Source organism: Panthera onca, chromosome A1 (assembly GCF_046562875.1).
Source record: "Panthera onca isolate mPanOnc1 chromosome A1, mPanOnc1 haplotype 2, whole genome shotgun sequence".
NCBI lineage: Eukaryota > Metazoa > Chordata > Mammalia > Carnivora > Felidae > Panthera > Panthera onca.
In genome coordinates, this window is record NC_138339.1 from 238,631,597 (window position 1) to 238,650,778 (window position 19,182).

The following is a 19,182-nucleotide window of genomic DNA, read 5'->3' on the forward strand; positions in this document are numbered from 1 at the left end:
ACTGAGAACTGTTTCATCATCCATCACATGGGGTCACCTGCCGTTCAAAACCGCTGTTTTCTCAGAGAAAATGTTAATGCGCCTAAGAAGTTGTGCATTTTCTGATTTTTTTTAATCCGCTTTCTGCCACTTGTGGGTCCAGTGACCAGTTTAAGAACACGATCCTCCCTGAAACGAGAAACATTACTTCTAGCCACGTCTTTTGCAGCCACGGGTCAGCGTGCCTTCGCATTTGGCGAAGGTCTGAGACCCACGGGGGGGCGGAGACGATGTGGCGATTCTTTCAAGCAGAAGTTGACACACATTCGCCGCGTCGACAAGTCCGTGTCGGCCTTTGATGGGCTGAGTGAGGGGGAGCAGACGTTTCAGAATAGTGGCCAAAGGAGAAGCGAGAGGAAGCAGGAAGGGTCACAGGTCCCCCAGGGGGTGTTTGGCGCACGTTTATGGAGAGTCATGCTGTTGCCACCGCGAGGCGGCTACCGTGAACGTGTGGGATAAGCTGTGATTTCGTAAGGTCTCACGAGAACAGGGTCCTGTCGCAGATACTGTTTGATTTGTGTTGACTTCCTGTTGGAAGACTTTCCCGAGGGTCTGGTGATCGGGGCTGTTCATATTTGGGAGTGACGCACTGAGATGCTGAGTGGAGGGACTGTGGGGTGGGGCCTGTTGATGGGCTCTTCACTGTAGGGAGATCAGGCAGAGAGCCAGTCCCTCAACTGTCTGTTTCTGGAGGCTCGTCTCGGGGACACTTGGGTTTTTCCAGGGGAGCCCCTCAAGTCTGTGAGGTGCAGGGGGGATGGGCAGTGGCTCTGGGAGGTCTGTCCACAGGACAGGAGAGGGTCGCTGACGGGCCATCGTCGATTCAGCATGTGTGGCCCAGTCTCTGCTTCCTTCTGGTGCTTCCTGTCTGCCCCTGGCTACGGTCTCCGATGCCCGTGCTTCTGGTTCAGTGCCTCCTGCCCAGGGTGGGGACCTGAGGACACAGGTGCCCTGCATATGGACCTCCAGCAGAGCACCTGCTTTCTGCTGCACACCTCACCCTCCCCTGCCCTGTGGGCTCACGTCACGCGCTTGGGCATCTGTGGGGTCCGTAGCTCTTCTGCATTTAGTTCTGTGTTCTACCAGCTACTGAGATCCCTTCTTCACCGTGATTGTCGTGTAAGAGCTACGACGAAAACGAAACGTAAACCAAGAGTAACCAGACTTGCGGCTAATGCACCAAGCATGAGCTGAAGTCGTATATGTATCTTTGTTACCATTTTTTGTTTGTTTCTAATATTTATTTATTTTATGGAAAAGGTGGGGGGGGGAGGGGGGCAAGGGACAGAGAGAGAGGGAAAGAGAGGATCCCAAGCAGGCTCCCAGCTGTCAGCACAGAGTCAGACGCAGGGCTTGATCTCAGCAACCCTGAGATCATGACCTGAACCAAAATCAAGAGTCAGACACTTAACCGACTGAGCCACTCAGGAGCCCCTGTTGGTTTATTTTTACTTGGCAGTATAGTATAAATGTTTTCCCATGTCATGAAATTTTATTCCCTCACATTATTTTTTTTAAAAACGGTGTTGTAGTTCACTATATGAATGATAGACATTAGTTTATTTTGGGACACTCAGTCCATTTGTAATTTTTCACTCCATAGGCAACACCCAGATAGATATACTTCTAATTAACTATTTCATTCCTAGCCATTATTTGCTGGGCCAGTTGTCCACAGACAATTTGAATTTGAACCAATTTGCAAGAGGGATTTCAGACAGTTGCCTGAGAGGAGAAGGTGAGAAGATAGGAGCAGGTGCAAAGGAAGAATGGGTTATTTGAAAAGGTCTCAAGGACACTGACTCGGATGTGAAATGGTGCTTTTTTCCTGCCTTCCAAGAACTTGCAAGGTGGGGGGGAAACCACGGGATGAAGGGCTGTGCTTTTGCACATGTGTTCGTTCACTCGGTACTTAACCAAACAGTGAGCAGTCCCTGTTTGCTAAGCACAGTGGAATACAAACATGAAAATGACTCAGTTTTTGGCCCCGAATGCTTACAGGATAAGGAGGCAGGACTGTGAAGAAAGACCGTGGGACAAAGAGAAACTGGGTGTTGGTTTTATTGTTCAGTATATTTGGTGATGATTGATGATGATGATGTAATCTTTCAAACATTTGTAAAAGGAGAATAAGAGAACATTTCCCCCCATTTGTCTCAGAGCCTTTTTTTTTTAGTTTTTATCTTAATTCCAGTTAGTTAACATACGTGTAATCCTAGTTGCAGGTGTGCCGTCTAGTGCTTACCAGTCCCATGCCTCACGCAGCACTCATCGCAGCAGGAGCACTCCCCAGTCCCCTCGCCTGGCGCCCCGTTACCCCCCCCCCCACCTCCTCTCTGGCAACCCTCAGATTGTTCTCTGTAGTTAAGAGTCTGTTTCACGGTTTGCCTCTCTCTGTGTTTCCCTTTGCTGCTTTGTTTTGTTTCTTAAATTCCACACAGGAGTGAAATCACATGGTATTTGTCTTTCTCTGACTTGTTTCGCTTAGCACCATATTGTTGTAAATGGCAAGATTTCATCCTTTTCTACGGCTGAACGATATTCCATTGTGTGTCTTTGTATATGTGTGTGTGTGTGTGTGTGTGTGTGTGTGTGTGTGTATCTATCCATGATAGATCACCTCTTCTTTATCCATTCATCTATCGATGGACACTTGGGCTGCTTCCAAAATTTGGCTATTATAAATAATGCTGCTGTAAACATTGGGGTGCCTGTATTCTTTTGAATTAGTGTTTCTGTATTCTTTGGGTAAATACCCAGTAGTGGACTTACTGGGTCATGGGGTAGGGTAGTTCTACTTTTATTTTTTGAGGAACCTCCATGCTGTTTCCCAGAGTGGCTACGCCAGTTTGCATTCCCACCAGCAGTGCAGGGGGCTCCTTTTTCCTCAGTATCCTCTCCAAGACTTGCTCCTTGTGTTGTGGGTTTTAGCTGTTCACAGGTGTGAGGTAACATGTTGCTGTGGTTTGGATGTGCATTTCCCCAGTGGTAAGTGATGTCGAGCATCTCTTCATGTGTCTGTGGACCATCTGTATACCTTCTTCAGAGAAATGTGCATTTGGTGTCTTCTGCCCATTTTTTAATTCGATTATTTGTTTGTTGGGTGTGGAGTTGCAGAAGTTTTTTTCTGTATTTTGGACACTACTGCCTTTTAGTTTTACTGATTGTTTCCTTCTCTGTGCAGAAGCTTTTTTATTTTGATGTAGTCCCAATAGTTTATTTTTGCTTTTGTTTCCCTTGCCCCAGGAGACATCTCTAGAAAAATGTTGCTACGGTTGATGTCGGAGACATTACTGCCTGAGCTCTCTTCTGGGATTTTGATGGTTTCCTGTCTCACATTTAGGTCTTTCATCCATTTTGAGTTTATATTTAGGTGTGGTATAAGAAAGTGGCCCCGTTTCATTCTTTTGCATGTTGCTGTCCAGTTTTCCCAGTACCATTTGCTAAAAAGACTGTCTTTTTCCCATTAGATACACTTTATTACATATTATTCATCTAATAATTGTGGATTTATTCCTGAGTTTCCTATTCTGTTACAGTGTGTCTGTTCTACGTGTCTATTCTTGTACCAGTACCATACTGTTTTGGTTTCTACAGCTTTGTAATAGAGCTGAAGTCTGGAATTGCAATACTGTTTCAGAGACTGTTAAAGGAACCCTGCATTACATACGTAGTCAAGCTTCTCTGGCTTCTCCAACCTTGATCTGTCCCCTCCCTTCCCTCGCATACCATAACCAATCTACGCTGTTGTTTTACAAATTCAAAAAAACTCTATACGATATGATTTTGCAACTTGCTTTTTTTATTCAGCGTGTTTTTGAGATTTTTCCTTGTTGATAGAAGAGGCTGTAATTCATTTTAATTGCTCAGTATTGCACTGTGTAATTAGATCATCCCTTATCTATCCATTACTCTGTTGACGGACATTCAGATTGATTCCAGTTTTCTTTTACCAACAGAAGTGCAGTGAGCATTCTTCTGTATGTCTCCTTATGAACGTGGAAATTTCTCTGAAGGATGTTAGGATGTTAGGGTCACAGGATTTGAGCATCTTTAACTTTCCTGGATATCGTCAAAGTACTCACCTACATGGTTACACCAATTCGCACTTCTTTCCTCGGTTTATCAGGGCAGGTCTCTGTCCTTGCCAATACCTGGTGACATCAGACGTTTTGTAAGTACCACGCGCTAACCAATTGCACCACTGGAGCTCCCAGACATTTTAAATACATGTCAATCTGAGGGGTGTGAAATAGCCCCTTGTTTAAAAAAAAATGCAGTTTCTGTGATTACTAAGGACATCGGACTTTTTGTTGACTGCTTGGGTTTTGAACCACCGATGGCATGAACTTGAGACGTGATTACTCATTCCGAGCCTCAGTCTCCTGGCTTTCATAAAACGTGAGTGCCGACATTTTGGAGTCATTCTGAGGGTTGGAGACCACATGCACAGTTCCTGGCTCTGTTTCTGTCTCAGTCTTGAGTCATTCTTCCAACAACACCCAGAAGGCTGCCCCCACATTGAGGAAGACAACCCCCCCCCCCCCCACCACCAAGGGCTGTGGTCTGGAGCCAAAGGAGCCAGTAACCGAGGCCCTGTGGGAGCTGAGAGGACCCTCCTGAGAGCCCAGCAGGAGGCCCAGCAGAGCCCCTGCCGCCGGGCAGAGCATGTGGACAGCCAGTCGGGTCTGGGGTGTCGGCCGACCCCCTCTCTCCCTGCGTACCGTTAGAGTCCGTTCGCACAGTGGCCGCAGCGACCCTTTTAAAGCAGAAAGCAGGTCTTGTGCTCTCGGGTGGCTTCTGATCTCACTCGGTGAAAGCCAGGTCCTCATCGTGGCCTGTGTGCGCGGAGATCCTGCCCGGTGGTTTGTCAGCGCTGAAATGCCGAAATGAGCCTGGGGGACCAGGTCCCGCACGTCGGAACCACGACGTGGAGGGGAGAGGAGGGGAGGGCAGGGTGCCGCTGGCAGCTGGGGTGAAATCAGTTGGATCGGCTGGTTTCACGTAAACGCACTGCTTCCTGTGAGCAGCGTCCCAGTAACTCGGGGCCTGAGTCTCAGCACCCTGACCCCCTGCTCTGTTCCAGCCACCCCGAGCCTGCTTTTTCCTCAACAGTCTTTTGCCTGCCTCAAGGCCTTTTAGTCACTGTGCCCCCTTCCTGCAGAAACCTTTGGGCTCCCTCCCTCCCGTCCTTCAGATCTCTGTCCACATGTTGCCATAATAGAGAGGTCTGGGAACATCCTTTACTTATTTTTGAGATAGAGACAGAGTGTGAGTGGGGGAGGGGCAGAGAGAGAGGGAGACACAGAATCCGAAACGGGCTCCAGGCTCCGAGCTGTCAGCCCAGAGCCCGACGCGGGGCTCGAACCCACGGACCGCGAGATCGTGACCTGAGCCCAAGTCGGACGCTTCACTGACCGAGCCATCCGGGCACCCTGAGCATCCTTTATAAAATAGCAGCCCGCTACCTCTGACCTGACCTCACACACTCCCCATCAGCCCCACTACCCTTGACCTGACATCACCTTCTCCCCATAAGCCTCATTTGACTTTTTCCCCTTAGCGCTTGTCACCGTCGCAACACCTACACATTCGGTCGTCACTTTGTGATCTTCCTCAGTTTTGTTCACCTCTGTCTCCCCAGGGCCTACGATGATGCCTGGCATGTGGTGGGCTCTCAGTAGGTACGTTTCTCGAAATGACTCAGTAGTGGGCTTTCGTTCAATGTCCCCACAGTCCAGTAGGGGCAGACGGCATACGAACCAGTAAGTGCAACTCAGGGGCATCAGTTCGACGGTGGCGTGTACAAGGCATTCTGATACGAGGAGACAGAAGTCAGTTCTCCCGGGTGCTGGCTGCAGGGTGAGGGGACGGGGGTCGGGGAGTGCCCATGCTGGGATAAGGGCTTGAGCCTGGGCCGCAGAAGTGTGTAGGCAGTTGTGAAGCTGGAGCTGGGGGCGGGCTGACACTCCCGCATCGGAAGCCGTGTGAGCAAGGGTCCCAGGACATTAAGCCACAGGGCAGATGTCTGTGGTGCATTTCAGAGTGGCCCGCCACTGAGAGTACAGCCCACGTGGTGGATCGTAGCTCGGGGGGAGGGGACAGAGGCCAAAGAGGGCAGGAGTGTGCAGGCGGGCCCTGCGAGGAGGAGATTCCAGCCAGAGTGAGAAAGGCCAGGGGGAGAGGAGCACCTGAGTTCAGGCATTACCGGTGGGGTGTTTGCGTATATGTATGAGAAGGTGGGGTTGATGCATTTTTAAAAAATTTTTTAACGTTTATTATTGAGAGACAGAGAGAGACAGACCGTGAGCAGGGAGGGGCAGAGAGAGAGAGAGAGGGAGACACAGAATCTGAAGGAGGCTCCGGGCTCCGAGCTGTCGGCCCAGAGCCCGACGCGGGGCTCGAACCCACGAACCGCGAGATCATGACCTGAGCCGAAGTCGGACGCTTAACCGACTGAGCCACCCAGGTGCCCCTGGGGTTGATGCATTTTTATTGAGACTTTATTTTCTAAATACAAAAACAATGCAAAGTCATTACAGATTTGCAAAGTGTAGGAAAAGTATGAAGGATATAAAATTCACACCTGATCCTACCACACAGAGATAAGATGCAGTGTTAACATCTCAGATTGTTTCCTTCACTATGTAGTTAATTATATATCCTCACTAATAAGGATAATTTTTCTCCAATTACAAAGTTTTGTTTTGTTTTTATTTTCGAGAGAGAGAGAGCGAGGAGGGGAGAGGGGCAGAGGGAGAAGGAGAGAAAGAGGGAGAGGATCTTAAGCAGGCTCCACGCTCAGCATGGAGCCCAGTGTGGGGCTCAGCCCTATGGCCTTGGGGTCATGACCTGGGCCGACATCAAGAGTCGGACCCTCTATGGACCGAGCCACCCAGGCGCCCCACAACTTAGTTCCAGTTACGAAGTTCTGTGAGACGATTAGGCCGGCAGGATTGAAGGCGCTGAGGGGTGATGGGGACAGTTACTGGCGTTGAGAATACTGGAACCGGAGCTGTGTGTTCTTGAGTCCTTTTGCAATTTGAAAGGAAGGCCCCTTTTTAGGTTTTGGGTATTTAAAGATTCTACATATATGTGAGGCCATATAGTATTTGTCACTCTCTGGCTTATTTTTTTTATGGCCGAATAAGATTCTGTGTGTGTGTGTGTGTGTGTGTGTGTGTGTGTGTACGTAGATGTGCACACAACATTTTCTTTATCCATTCATCCATCAGTGGATACTTATGTTGTAAATAATGCTGCAACAAACATGGGGATGGAAATATCTTCTCAAACTAGTGTTTGTATTTCCTTTGGATAAATGCCCTGAAGTGGAATCCCGGGCCATATGGTATTCCTATTTTTAATGTGTTGAGGAACCTCCGTGCTGTTTTCCTCAGTGGCTGCACCAGTTTGCATTCCCACCAACAGTGCACAAGGGTTCCCTTTTCTCCACATTCTCGCCGAACAGATATGTATTTTGTTAACATAAAATTTGTAACGCTATTTGGCAATGCATGTCCTGGGATTTCACTGTCAGCAGCATAGAATCCAGAAAAATTATAACTGGTAGTCACAGCCAGATTTGAAACAAAATGAGTGGATTTTAAAACATTGTTGGAAAATGAAAATTGTTACAGAGCTTCTGAGCCCTTGAAGATGTGAATTAAAAGTTAACTCTCCAATATGTATCCATTTCAAAGTTATACTGTAACTTTTTGTGAAAAATACATAAAAAGTAGGGAATTTTAGTTTCCACTACCATGTTTCATATATATTTATACATTTTAGTAAACTATAGCATATTTAATATCTTACACTGTATCCTTCAAGGGTACTTTGTAAAAGTAGCAGATTACTGTCTTCTTTCTTAAATGAACCTTAGCTTTCTAGACCTTCCCATTTACTTGGTAATATTAAAAAAAAATAGTAACCACAGGGAGGAGAGCTGTGGGTACACGGCATGAGACACCCCTGCCCTTGATGCTTGTGGGCCGACCGTCCCCAACAACGTGAGACAGAGGCATTGAGGGCCCGGAACACACAAAAGCAAAAACAGCTACTGACTCAAAAAGCAGAGGAAACAAGCTGCAGGTTCTGTGACAGAGGCATGTGCCAGCTAAGTAGGCCCATGTGCTGCCTTCAGATAGGTGGGTCGTGCAGAGACAGACCAGGGGAGAAGTTCACGGGCAGCATTTGTCCGCAAGTGAAGAGAAGCCAGGCTTCCCACGTATTCCGTGGACTTAATTTCAAGAGCCAGGACTGGCTTGGAGCCCAGGAGAAGAAATCTGTTCTTGCAGAATCACGTTTAAGCTGTTTGTGCTTCAGCTTCGGTGACTCCGGCTCATCTGTCGGCCGGCTTGATGTCCAGTGCTGGCACAGGCTGGTCCTTCGTCACAGCACGGAAACTTTGGTGGCAGACGGTCCTTCATAGAATCGAACCGGCCACCCACTTATCCTCTTCAAGTGTGTATACAGTGGGCGTTAGAGACCAGGGATGGGTAGTGCCGTCTTCAGCAGAAATGTGCACATCTCGGGCAACAGTTTTCTTTTGCTCACTGATGACAGGTTTCCATGCCTCACTCACTGGTCTGTCATCATTCTTGCTCTGATGTTTCTTCCTAAAGCTTCACGGGTTGAGGTAGAGATTGAGTCTTTTCCTTTTTGGAGACATTTTCCTCTCAAGGTAGAGTTCCCACCAAGAGTGTGAATCAAAACTCCAAATTACCGGGGCGCCTGGGTGGCTCAGTCGGTTAAGCGTCCGACTTGCGCTCAGGTCATAATCTTACAGCTCGTGGGTCCGCGCCCCACATCGGGCTCTGTGCTCACAGCTCAGAGCCCGGAGCCTGCTTCTCGGGTCCTGTGTCTCCCTCTCCCTCTCTCTCTGCCCCTCCCCTGCTCACGTTCCGTCTCTCTTAAAAATAAATAAACATCTAAGAAATTATTTTTTTAAAAAATCTCCAAATTACCTTCCTTCATCCTTCTCTTTACCACTGAGCAAGGCTCCTCTAGGCCGCAGAACATGCGTGACAGGTGGCCTTTTGTCTTAACTTGCCTTTGGTATCTTACCTCCGTCCCTGTCAGACCGTGGTGGAGGTTCAGAGTTAGGTCTGTGGGCGAACTGCACGCACGGCAAGCCCTTCCCACTGCACCTTCGTCCTGACGTCTGAGCCTACCTCGAAAGGAAGAGAAAGGCACGGGAGAGCCTGCGGTCGGTGCGGCCCAGGCCAGCCTGAGCCCTGTGCGGCCGCGGGAGTCGGGAAGGCCGGCTTCGGGTCTCGTAGCCTCTGCCCAGCGCTCCGCCCTGTCTCTGCGCATCACCTTGTCCTGTCTCCCGCACAGTTGCTTCATCCATCTTCCCAAGGCCACCTGCACCCAGCCCCACCCTCCGCCTGGCAGCCTTCAGCTCGTCGTTTGAACGTGTGCGGCTCCACTTAGGTCTTCTTTTGTGTTGGGAAAACGTGGACCTCTACCTGCCTGTGACCTCAGACCCTCTGGCTAATGGTGCCCGGAGCTGTCCCTACAGTTCTGCCTTGTGTGGGGCTCCCGGCCTCATTGCTTCCACCGCACCGTTCCTGGGCCGTCGGCCAAAGACGTCTTGCTTCCCCAGGCACGAGAAACACTGGGGTCTGTGCTCTGGAAGGGGCCGGAGCCAGTTCTGCCTCATGAGGCCCTTGGGCGAGCTCTCTTGGGCCTTGGCTCTTACTCCTTGGATCAGGATGCTGCTGGATTGTTCCGTGGCGCTGCTGGGGCCAAAGGGCTTCCTGCCAGAGCTCAGGGGTGCCCGCAGGTCAGGGGCTGGGGCTGGGAAGCCCAGTGCAGTACTCATTTCCTCAGCCCGGGCGGCGGGCTGTGTGCACACACAAGTTCATGCCTATGCCCACGTATGGTCGGGACCCAGGAAGCTCTCCCACAGCAGACACTGACACAGTCGCCCGGGGGCCCCTGGCTGACTCAGTCGGTAGAGCAGGCAATTCTTGATCTCGGGGTCGTGGGTTTGAGCCCTTCCTGGGTTAGAGATTACTTAAAAAAAAAAAAAATTCATTGGCCCATTCTTTCCTGAAGCACTTTAATTCTCTTTAATGTTTATTTATATATTGAGAGAGAGCACGAGCACAAGCGGCTGAGGGGAAGAGAGGGAGTGAGAACCCCAAGCGGAGTCCGAGCTGTCAGGGCAGAGCCCCGCGAGGGGCTCGGCCCCGCGACTGTGGGTGACCTGAGCCAGAATCAAGGGTCGGACACCCAACAGACTGAGCCACGCGGGCTCCCCTCCCGAACACACTTCGTGTGTTACATCTGTTTTCCTGTTACTTCCGTTACCAAAAAAAATTGTATATTTTTTCTCAAAAAGGGATTGGACCTAAATTATCATAAGTCACACCCAGGAATTTAGTACCCTTGAGAGAACAGAAACATTTAAAGGTATAATAATAATTTTGTGGTCAAATAGTAACCCAACCAAATATTTATTTGAGGGCCTACAAAGTTACAAGACTATGTAAAAAGGCAGTACTTACTGCTGAGTATGCAGCCCAGTTACGATAACCAAATGCAAAACAAGTATTTTATTATTGGGGCCATTACAGAAAACTAGACCGACCTAAGGGGATATACTAAAATAAAGATGTTTACGGAAGTTCTCAAACTTCACTAAGCCTACCAGCAATCAGTATTGAGATCATCTCCTCTTCTGATGAAGTTTTGTTTCTTGGCATTTTGTTAGGTTCCCGTTAATAGTAATAATCTTATATTTCTGCAAAGTTAAACTGTTTAAAAGTTTAGCAGACAAACCGCTCAAAGTTTAAGGCGAATAGGTGAACATACTTTCTCAGATTACACGCTGCAGAAGAAGTAGCCTCGGACCCAGTTTTTTAGTGTCGTGTAACAAACCATCCCGAAAAGTAATAATGTGTTACTTATGACGACCGTCTGGCTTGGCTGCTGGACAGTTCCTCTGCTCCGCGGGGCTTCTCCCGGGGTTCAGTGTAGCTCATTCCGCTGGGGGCTCAGCTCAGGCTGGAGCATCCGAAACGGCGCCACCCACACGCCAGGGCTGCGGCAGGACAGCTGGAGCCACTGAGGCTGGACGGGGCTCTCTCCAGCTCCACAGGGAGCCACAGAGTCAAGACGGAAGCAGCCCGGCCTCTTAAAGGCCAGGCGAGGCTCGGGACTGGCACGGTTATCGGTGGTGGTTCATTCACTGGAGCAAATCCCAGGCCGGCCGCGACCGGAGGGGAGGGCGAGGGACGCGCCTTCCTCCGGGAGCTGCAGCCCGCGTGTCCAGGCGACAGGCGGCTGTCGGTGCTTACTTCTGGACACAGTCACCGTGTGTGCGTGTGTGTTTGAAAACCAAAGGGAGTTTTGCTATGTGACGTTTCCATGGAGTGTGTGATACCTCTCTCCACCTATCTCCAAAGTGGCAAAATTAAACATCTTTAGCATTTTAGCAAATATCCCTCAAAACCGAGGGATTCCCTTGTGAAATCTTGCTCTTTCACTGGACTCAACTGGGATCTGAAGAATTCGGTCATCTGCCCACAATGATGTAGCTACATAATACCGGCACTTTTACTTTAATGGAACGTGGCTGAGGCATAAATAAATATTCTTACTGTGACCTGTCTTTAACAAAAACGCGTCAACATAAAACAAAATTAAGTCAAAACTTTTTTTTCTCATTTTTTTTTAATGTTCATTTTTAAGAGAGAGAGAGCATGAGCAGGGGAGGGGCAGAGAGAGAGGGAGACACAGAATCCGAAGCAGGCTCCAGGCTCCGAGCTGTCAGCACAGAGCCCGACGCGGGGCCCGAACCCACCAACCTGGAGATCATGACCTGAGCCGAAGTTGGCCGCTTAACCGGCTAAACCGCCCAGGCACCCCTAACTTTTGATACTTATTAACAAACATTCACCTCAAAGGAGAATTATGGTTTCTATTTCACTGGCCCATTTATCTTTATAATGACTTGTTTTATTTTGGTGCTAGCTCTAGTTATCAAATGCTATCGTATTCATGCTTCTTTCGTCATTGGCTGGGTTGCAGCTTTTTCATGTTTGTTTAATTTTAGGCTAAATTTATTCTTCGTTCCCTACCTCCGAGTTTCTTTTCCCTCTAACGTGCTGAGCAGTTACCCTCCCCGGAGGCACTTGCTGTGTAACTGAGGTGTAGGTGCCGTGGCTTCGTCCAGCAGACCTTTAAGAGGCCACCACCAGGGGCTGATGTTTCTGTGAGTCACACGGATGTGCGGTAGGAGTTGATTTTCTTTTCTTGTACACACATCACCTTTCTAATCTAAAGGTTGCTCCCGTTTGTTCCGCGCCCGACTTTCCAGCCGTCGTTGGAGCGCACACGCACAGAAGCTCTCCTAAGCCCGCGGAGAGCGTGCTTCCTTCTCTGGGAAGTACATACCGTGCAAAGAATGGTGGGAGGTGGGAGGCCGGTCCGCGGGGCTGGCTGGTGATTCACATCCATCCCGCCCCAGGCCTGTGTTTCTGATTAAGGCTTGACAGACTGGCGGCCGGATGCGCTGAAACACTGTGTTCCGCTTTGTTTCCAGAAGAACTCTTGGAAGCATCTGGTTCGGGGAGTGAAAGGCAACAGCAGACCCTGCTGCAGTGTGTGGGCCTCCCAGGAGCGGCTGTCACTTCCCTGCTCACCCAGGCACCTTCCCTCCCCTGCGGGCAGGCTTCTTCCAAGGCTACCTACCCTGCTAGCATTTCTGGATCTTCCTCCCGCTGTTCTCTCAGGAAATCGAGTCTTCTGGATCCCATTCCTTTTTAAGGTGGAGAAGAGGAGCACCGCCCAGCTTCAAGGCTGGCTGTGCCGTCTTCTTCCTTGGCAAGCTGAGCAAGTGCCCGTTGGACTTCGGGAGAGAGCGGGTGTTGGAGTCCCAGGACAGCAGTGCTCGGGTGGCCAGAGATGGGGCCTTCAGTGAGCGACGGCCAGACCCTCTCTCCCTCCGTTTTAACTTTGAACTTAAATTGATAGTGGGTATGGGAAGGACTGAGACACAGGCCCACATAGACCCAGCAAGGCCTGAGTTCCACATTTCTAGTTTTTCAGCCAAAATTCATAGCCGGAATGTTAAAATGTTGGGGATATGGCTTTGCTAATGTTTCAAAAATGCTTCCTTACCAGGAAGGAGGTGGGGGAAAGATCTCCGTAGGAAATTCCTTCCTTCATACATAATAACTTTTCACTGAATTTCAATTACTCTCAGTCTTGTGTCGATGCCCATAAAATAATCGAGCTATATAGAGTGTGTGAACCCAACTTTCGTCTTCCTATGAGTTATGAGTCAGAAATTGCAGGAGCATGACTAGGTTTGCAACAGCTCTTCCCCAGAGGACCTGTGAGTGTGAGTGGTGGAGAAAATGCACCCATTTGAGGGTGACCAGGTCAGGAGAGCAAAGGCAGGTGGGGCACATACCTGGCCAGACCACAGCCCCTTCCCCGGACCGAGAGCCCATGCGTCTGGGGCCGAGGGACAGCAAAGCTGGTTGCCAGGGAGCCGGTCCCTGGGCAAGGCTGCTGGGGAGGAGGCTCAGAGGGAGGGGCAGGATCTGGACCAGGTGGCGGGGATGTCAGGTGGTGACGCAGCTGCAGTGGAGGCCCTGGCCGATCCCAGCGGACGCCGTGGGACGGTCCCAGCGTGGAGCCGCCCCAGGTCCTGCCGGGGCAGTGGGAGAGCGGTGTGGCCACGTGCCCCACCCTCACCCACTTGGCCACTTGTTAAACTGCCTCACCGCAGCCCGTTGCACATCAGACAAGATGTGGGAGATTCCCCCTTTCCAGAATTTGTTGTGGCTAGACGCCGTTTTCAGTTCTCAACAGTTTGCTGGTAAAATGTAAGAGGAGAAACCCCTTGGGAGAGACGCCTAAGGTGGAATGCTCTCGCCTTCAGAGCACCGAGCGTCCACCACCCTGGTGTGGGTAAAGCAGACAGGCAGAGCTTCTAGACTGGGTGCGGGACGCGGAGGTCGGGGGGAGGCCTGGAAGGGGCAGGTCGAGTGCGCACAGGTTGGGTCTGCAGCAGGGGGCACGGAGCAGTCGCCGTGAAGCTCGTGGGGACCCTGGAGGCGTCTTGTGCCGCAGCTAGCGCGCCTCGTACGACGGCTCCCATCCCAGCACGCGCGGCCGTCTCGAAGGGAAAACTTCGTCCCTGCTGGCGGAGCGTGCCTTTCGTGTGAGACGTTCATTCAGCCCTAACTGAAGCCTTCTAGAGTGTTTTCGGAGAATTCAGTTGTACGTAAGATCTTCTTGGTGCGTGGTGATGGGTGACATAAAGGCATCAAAGTCTTGTCGACGGACGTACCGCTCCGTCTGCGAGTGTTAATAATCAGTGAGTGGTCAGCGGTTCAGAGACACACAGTGGGACAGCTTTAAGATTTGTGAACTTCCGTAGCAGAGGCTCCTGAAGAAGGGCCCAGGTATGCAAATTGGGTCACAGAGTAAAACTAGGGAGACAGGTTGATTATCACATTCCCAGCCTGCTTTTGGGGGTAGCCCTCGTTGGCGCTTTCCCTGTCTTCCCACACAGCGGGAGGCAGCCCGCCCGGGGAACCCACGGCCTCTCCCGTCTGTCTCCCAGCTGGCGGCTCCTTCCTCCTCGACTGATGTCAGGTCACAGTCCCACTCGGCCGTTCCATCACTTAGCCGTCTCTTCCTAGTGTCAGACACAGGACCGGATGCCTGACTGTCCTTCCCGTTAAACCGGGGCCACGTGCTCGCTTCAGGGCAGGGCCGCCCAACCTCGGTCTCATCTCCGCACCCACAGAACGTAGTTACTTTTGAGGGGCAGCCCGAGGTGAAGTGGAGTGGAAGAGATCGGAAGTGTCCGTCGAGACTTGCTGAAAAGAACGCGTTCCCTTCCTCTTTAGAATTATGGGAAGAAGAACAAAGCGTAAAACCTTGCACTTTATGCCTTTATATCTGTCCCGGGGCAGATCGGTAATAGCACGAGGGACGGAGGAGCACGTGGGGTGGGGCGCAGGGGTGGCGTGGGGACAGGTAAGAGGAAGAGACAGTTCAGAGGCCCCTGGGACATGCGTGTGTGCTGCGGGAGGAAGGGCCAAGGAGGGCCCGTGTGCGCCAGCCCGTGCAGGATGCTTGGAGGTGCAGGCACCTGGCGCACAATATGCTGATGTTTGAGCGCGTACCGTCCCGGAGAAGTGCCCGAGCACTGGGGCAGGATTTGGGCATTCTTGGGGGCACTTTGGTCTGCTGTTGGTGGAATGCAAACTGGTGCAGCCACCCTGGAAGACAGTGTGGAGGCTCCTCAGAAAGTTAAAGAGAGAACTGCCCTATGACCCAGCAATTGCACGACTAGGTATATATCCAAAGGATACAAAAATCTAGACTTGAAGAGGTTGCATGCACCCCAAGGTTTATAGCAGCACTTCCAACAATAGCCAAATTAGGGAAAGAGCCCAAGTGCCCATCAACTGATGAATGGATAAAGCAAATGTGGTTTATATATACACGGGAGTACTACTGAGCCATCAAAAAAATAAAATCTTGCCATTTGCGGCAACGTATATGGAGCTAGCGTGTATTATGCTAAGCGAAATAAGTCAGGCAGAGAAAGAAAAATACCGTATGATTTCACCCGTGTGGAATTTAAGAAATACAACAGATGAAAATAAGGGAAGAGAAGGAAAAACAAAATAAAAGCAGAGAGGGAAGCAAACCATAAGAGACTCTTAGCTCGAGAGAAAAAACAGGGTTATGGGGAGGTGTCTAGACGGGTGATGGGCATTAAGGAGGGCGCTTGTGGGGAAGAGCACTGGGTGTTGTGTGTAAGTGATGAGTCTCTGGATTCTGCTCCTGAAGCCAAAAAAGGAAACAGAAAAAGAAATGCGGTATGTAATGGCCCCTTGGCTCCACTCTACCCGCTGACCTGTGCCAGGAGGGGCATCCGACCTGCAGGGCAGAGGCCCAGGCCTTCTCCCACCAGGCAGCCCGTCCCTCCCCTCTCCCTGCACCTGTCCCCGCGCAGCCCCAGGGCCACTGCCCGTGGCGACGTTCCAAGCTGCCGGCCTGATGTCTGACAAGCGGAGTCCCCTAGAGCGGGCGAGAGGTCACACAGAGCGACCGCGCGGGCAGCAGGCGGTGCCGGTGGCTGCGTTTAGTGCTCTCTGGCTGGCGTCTGCTGGGGTCTGTTCGCAGTCCGCGGCTGACACTGAGGCTGGAGGAGAGACGGCGCGCGTGTCCCGGTGGGTTCGGAAATGACCCTGGATCTCCCGCAGCTGTGGGACCTAGCGGTGCCTGCACGCATGGTGGCGTCTCCGAGAGTTGGTGTCGAGGCACCACTGACCTGCTAGGCGAGCACGGGGAGCAGACGTCGAGGACGGGACACAGCCGAGCGGGATTAGTTGGTGGTTCTTGACAAGCAGGTTGTCTCATCGGTGTCGCTTGGGCTTTACGAGTTGAAGCACTGCCGTGACCACAGTCGTCGTTTGTGGTCTCCCGTTGATCTTGCTCGGTTCAGTTCCTGGATTCAGAGCTCGGTAAACATTTAACCGTGGGAGTCGCGAGTGCCCGGGCAACAGGCACAGGTGGAGAACGTGTTCATTTGGACTCGGTCGACGGGCAGGCACCGAGGTGGTGCGCGTGTCTGGGGTCCCCCCGAAGGGCGCGGGAGCCGGCGCCCGCGCTTCTGACCCGGCAGGTGGCGCGGTCGGTGCTGACCGAAGGGCTGCGGTTCGGGTCGGCTCCCCCAGTTTTTAAATGGGTGCCAAGAGCTCCAGGGTCATCCTGAGAAGATGCGGCCCTATACCGTGTCTCTCTCCAAGCCGCCGAGAGCTCTCTGCAGCCATGACCTCATCGCATAACATAGCTGTGAAGCGGGGGGGGGGGGCGCAGCGTTGCCTCCCGTCTGCGGGTGGGACATCGCCGTGCTCACCCCGCACCTCTCTCTCCGCAGCCCCGCCGCACGTCAGGCACTCGCCCTGTCGGTCCGAGCTCTGCTTCTAAACCGGGAGCTCTGTCCTTACTGCCGTGGCCCCGTCCGCCTCGCCATGTCTCTTCGGGCCCCTCGGCCCCGGACGCGGCCCCCTCACACGCACCCACACGTCCCACTGCCCGTCCTGCTCTCCGGCACGGCCTCGCTGGGCCCCCCGTCTCGGCCCCTCCCGCCCCCCACTGTCTTGCCGAGTCTCTTGGCATCACCAAGAACGTAGGCACAGGTTACAGCCAACGTGTTTTGTCCTGCCACGCGCTGGGGATATGGCCAGGAACGGGAAACTTGATTTTGCTGTTATGCAAGCACTCAAGTTGTCCCGGCTGATGCGTTGGGTGGGTGGCTACAGCCACGAGTGACGTGGAATCCAGGCCCCAGCGGGTTCTCCCGGTCCTAGAGGAGGAGGAGGCAGACATTCAGACAGACAGATGGGGCCGGTAAAGGTCACGGGTGTGTGATGCCTCGTTCCCGGGGCCGGCAGGAGCACAGATCCGAGTCAGCCTGGACAATGCTTGGCTTGGAGGGCAGGGAGACTGGTGCATTCTCGGTGTCGGGGACAAGTGCGGTTTCCCCAGAGTGGCCCTTGGCCACAACAGCCACTCTCTGCCCACAACAGCCCCAAGCTGCCTTCTCACTGTCCTGGGGTCTTCCTGCACCCTCAGCCCTTTTCTCTCCTGTCTGAGCCACGGGGTCCCCTTGGCCATGCTCTCCCGCCCCTGAGACCCCCTCTGTGTGTTCCGCCCTCGTCTCCAGGAGGCTGGCCTCCGAGGTGTTCTCTCTCCTGTCCTGTCCATCCTGTTTGCCCACAGCTCTGCTGAGCCGACTCACAGGTGTGTGTTCCCTCCTGTCTCCCGTGCACTCTGGCCTGTCTTACGCCTCCAGTTCTGCCCCAAACCGATCTCGTGGCTCCGTGTCCCTGCCTTCCAAGAGGGCCAAAACCCGGGGACAGTCGGGCCCAGCCTGTGGCTCCCTCTCTGCTGTCTCTCATGTCCCTGCTGGCCCCTCAGCCTGTTCTCCACGCACCGCCCCCCCCCCCCCCCCCGCCCCAGGCCTCTGCTGCTTTGACGGTTCCACCTGCCAAGAATACCTTTCCTCTGCTGTGCCTTCCATCTGCCCAATTTCGGGCCGACCTTGGGGAGCCAGCTGTATTGCCGTCTGTTCCACGAACAGTCAGTCCCTGGTGCCCTCGCTCTGAGCCGGAAGAATCCGTCTCCTCTGACCCTCTTTCCTATTCCCCGACCCTTGTCTGCTGTGTCTCCCGTGGCGGGTCCAGCTTGTCTCCTGTTCATCTTGCAGGCAGTTTTCGGAGGCCGTGTCCTGTGCTGGGCACTGCTCCAAGGGCTCTTTCGGGGTCTGTCTCTCTTTCTCCCACTAGACCAGGGGCCCAGCCGCAAGTTCCCAACTACCAGAGCGAGCACTGGGCACTGTGAACAGTAGGCCTTCAGCCAGCTCTTCATAAATGACTCTGGCAACCCTCCCCTCCCCTGGGGGCGGGTCACTCCCTCTCCCAGTTAGCCTGCGGGTGGGCTGGAGCTGCAGCCAGGGTCTCTGACTTCAACTAGTTTTCACGTTAAACTGTTCTAGTCATAGGTTTACCCACAGAGCAGAACTTATCAGTCCAACCGGAAGTTTCCTAAGGAGAAGCAGAACTTAGATTCTTTCTGGTCCACCATCAGAACACCTGTTTGTTCGTCACATACTCTCTATAGCCCATGGTTCAGTGTGCGTTAAGCATTTGTCGTGGGCACCTGAGGGCATCTCATGCAGACATTTCACGGTGCAGGCCCCCAGCAGGCACAGAGAGGTGAACACTGCAGCATCGGAAGTCCCCGAGGGGCTCTGTGGGAAGATGTCATGCGTTTGTACCTCCCAGTGAAGCATCTGTGTGCTTCCCCCGCCCCGCCCAGGAGATGGCCGGCAGGGCCCTCAAGCAGACTGGCAGCCGGAGCATCGAAGCCGCCCTGGAGTACATCAGCAAGATGGGCTACCTGGACCCCAGGAATGAGCAGATTGTGCGAGTCATTAAGCAGACCTCCCCAGGTGAGCTCAGACCCGCAGCCCTGGGGGAGGGAGATTTGCCATCGAAAAGCACAAATCCGTTTGCAGGAAGGGAGGTTCAGTGTGGCCCTGGTCAACAGATTGTCTCTTGGCACATTGCCCTGCTCTGCACTCAGGGCCTAGAA

General features: G+C 52.4%; 1 protein-coding gene across 2 annotated transcripts in view; it reads left to right on the forward strand.

Annotated features, from left to right (window-relative positions):
• LATS2 (large tumor suppressor kinase 2) overlaps positions 1-19,182 on the forward strand; it is a 76,094-nt gene that overhangs the window by 44,325 nt on the left and 12,587 nt on the right. For both annotated transcript variants that reach the window (XM_078447667.2, XM_060637558.3), the window contains one exon: positions 18,907-19,039. In XM_078447667.2, the coding sequence (XP_078303793.2) occupies positions 18,907-19,039 (133 nt within the window). The remainder of the gene's footprint in view (positions 1-18,906; positions 19,040-19,182) is intronic.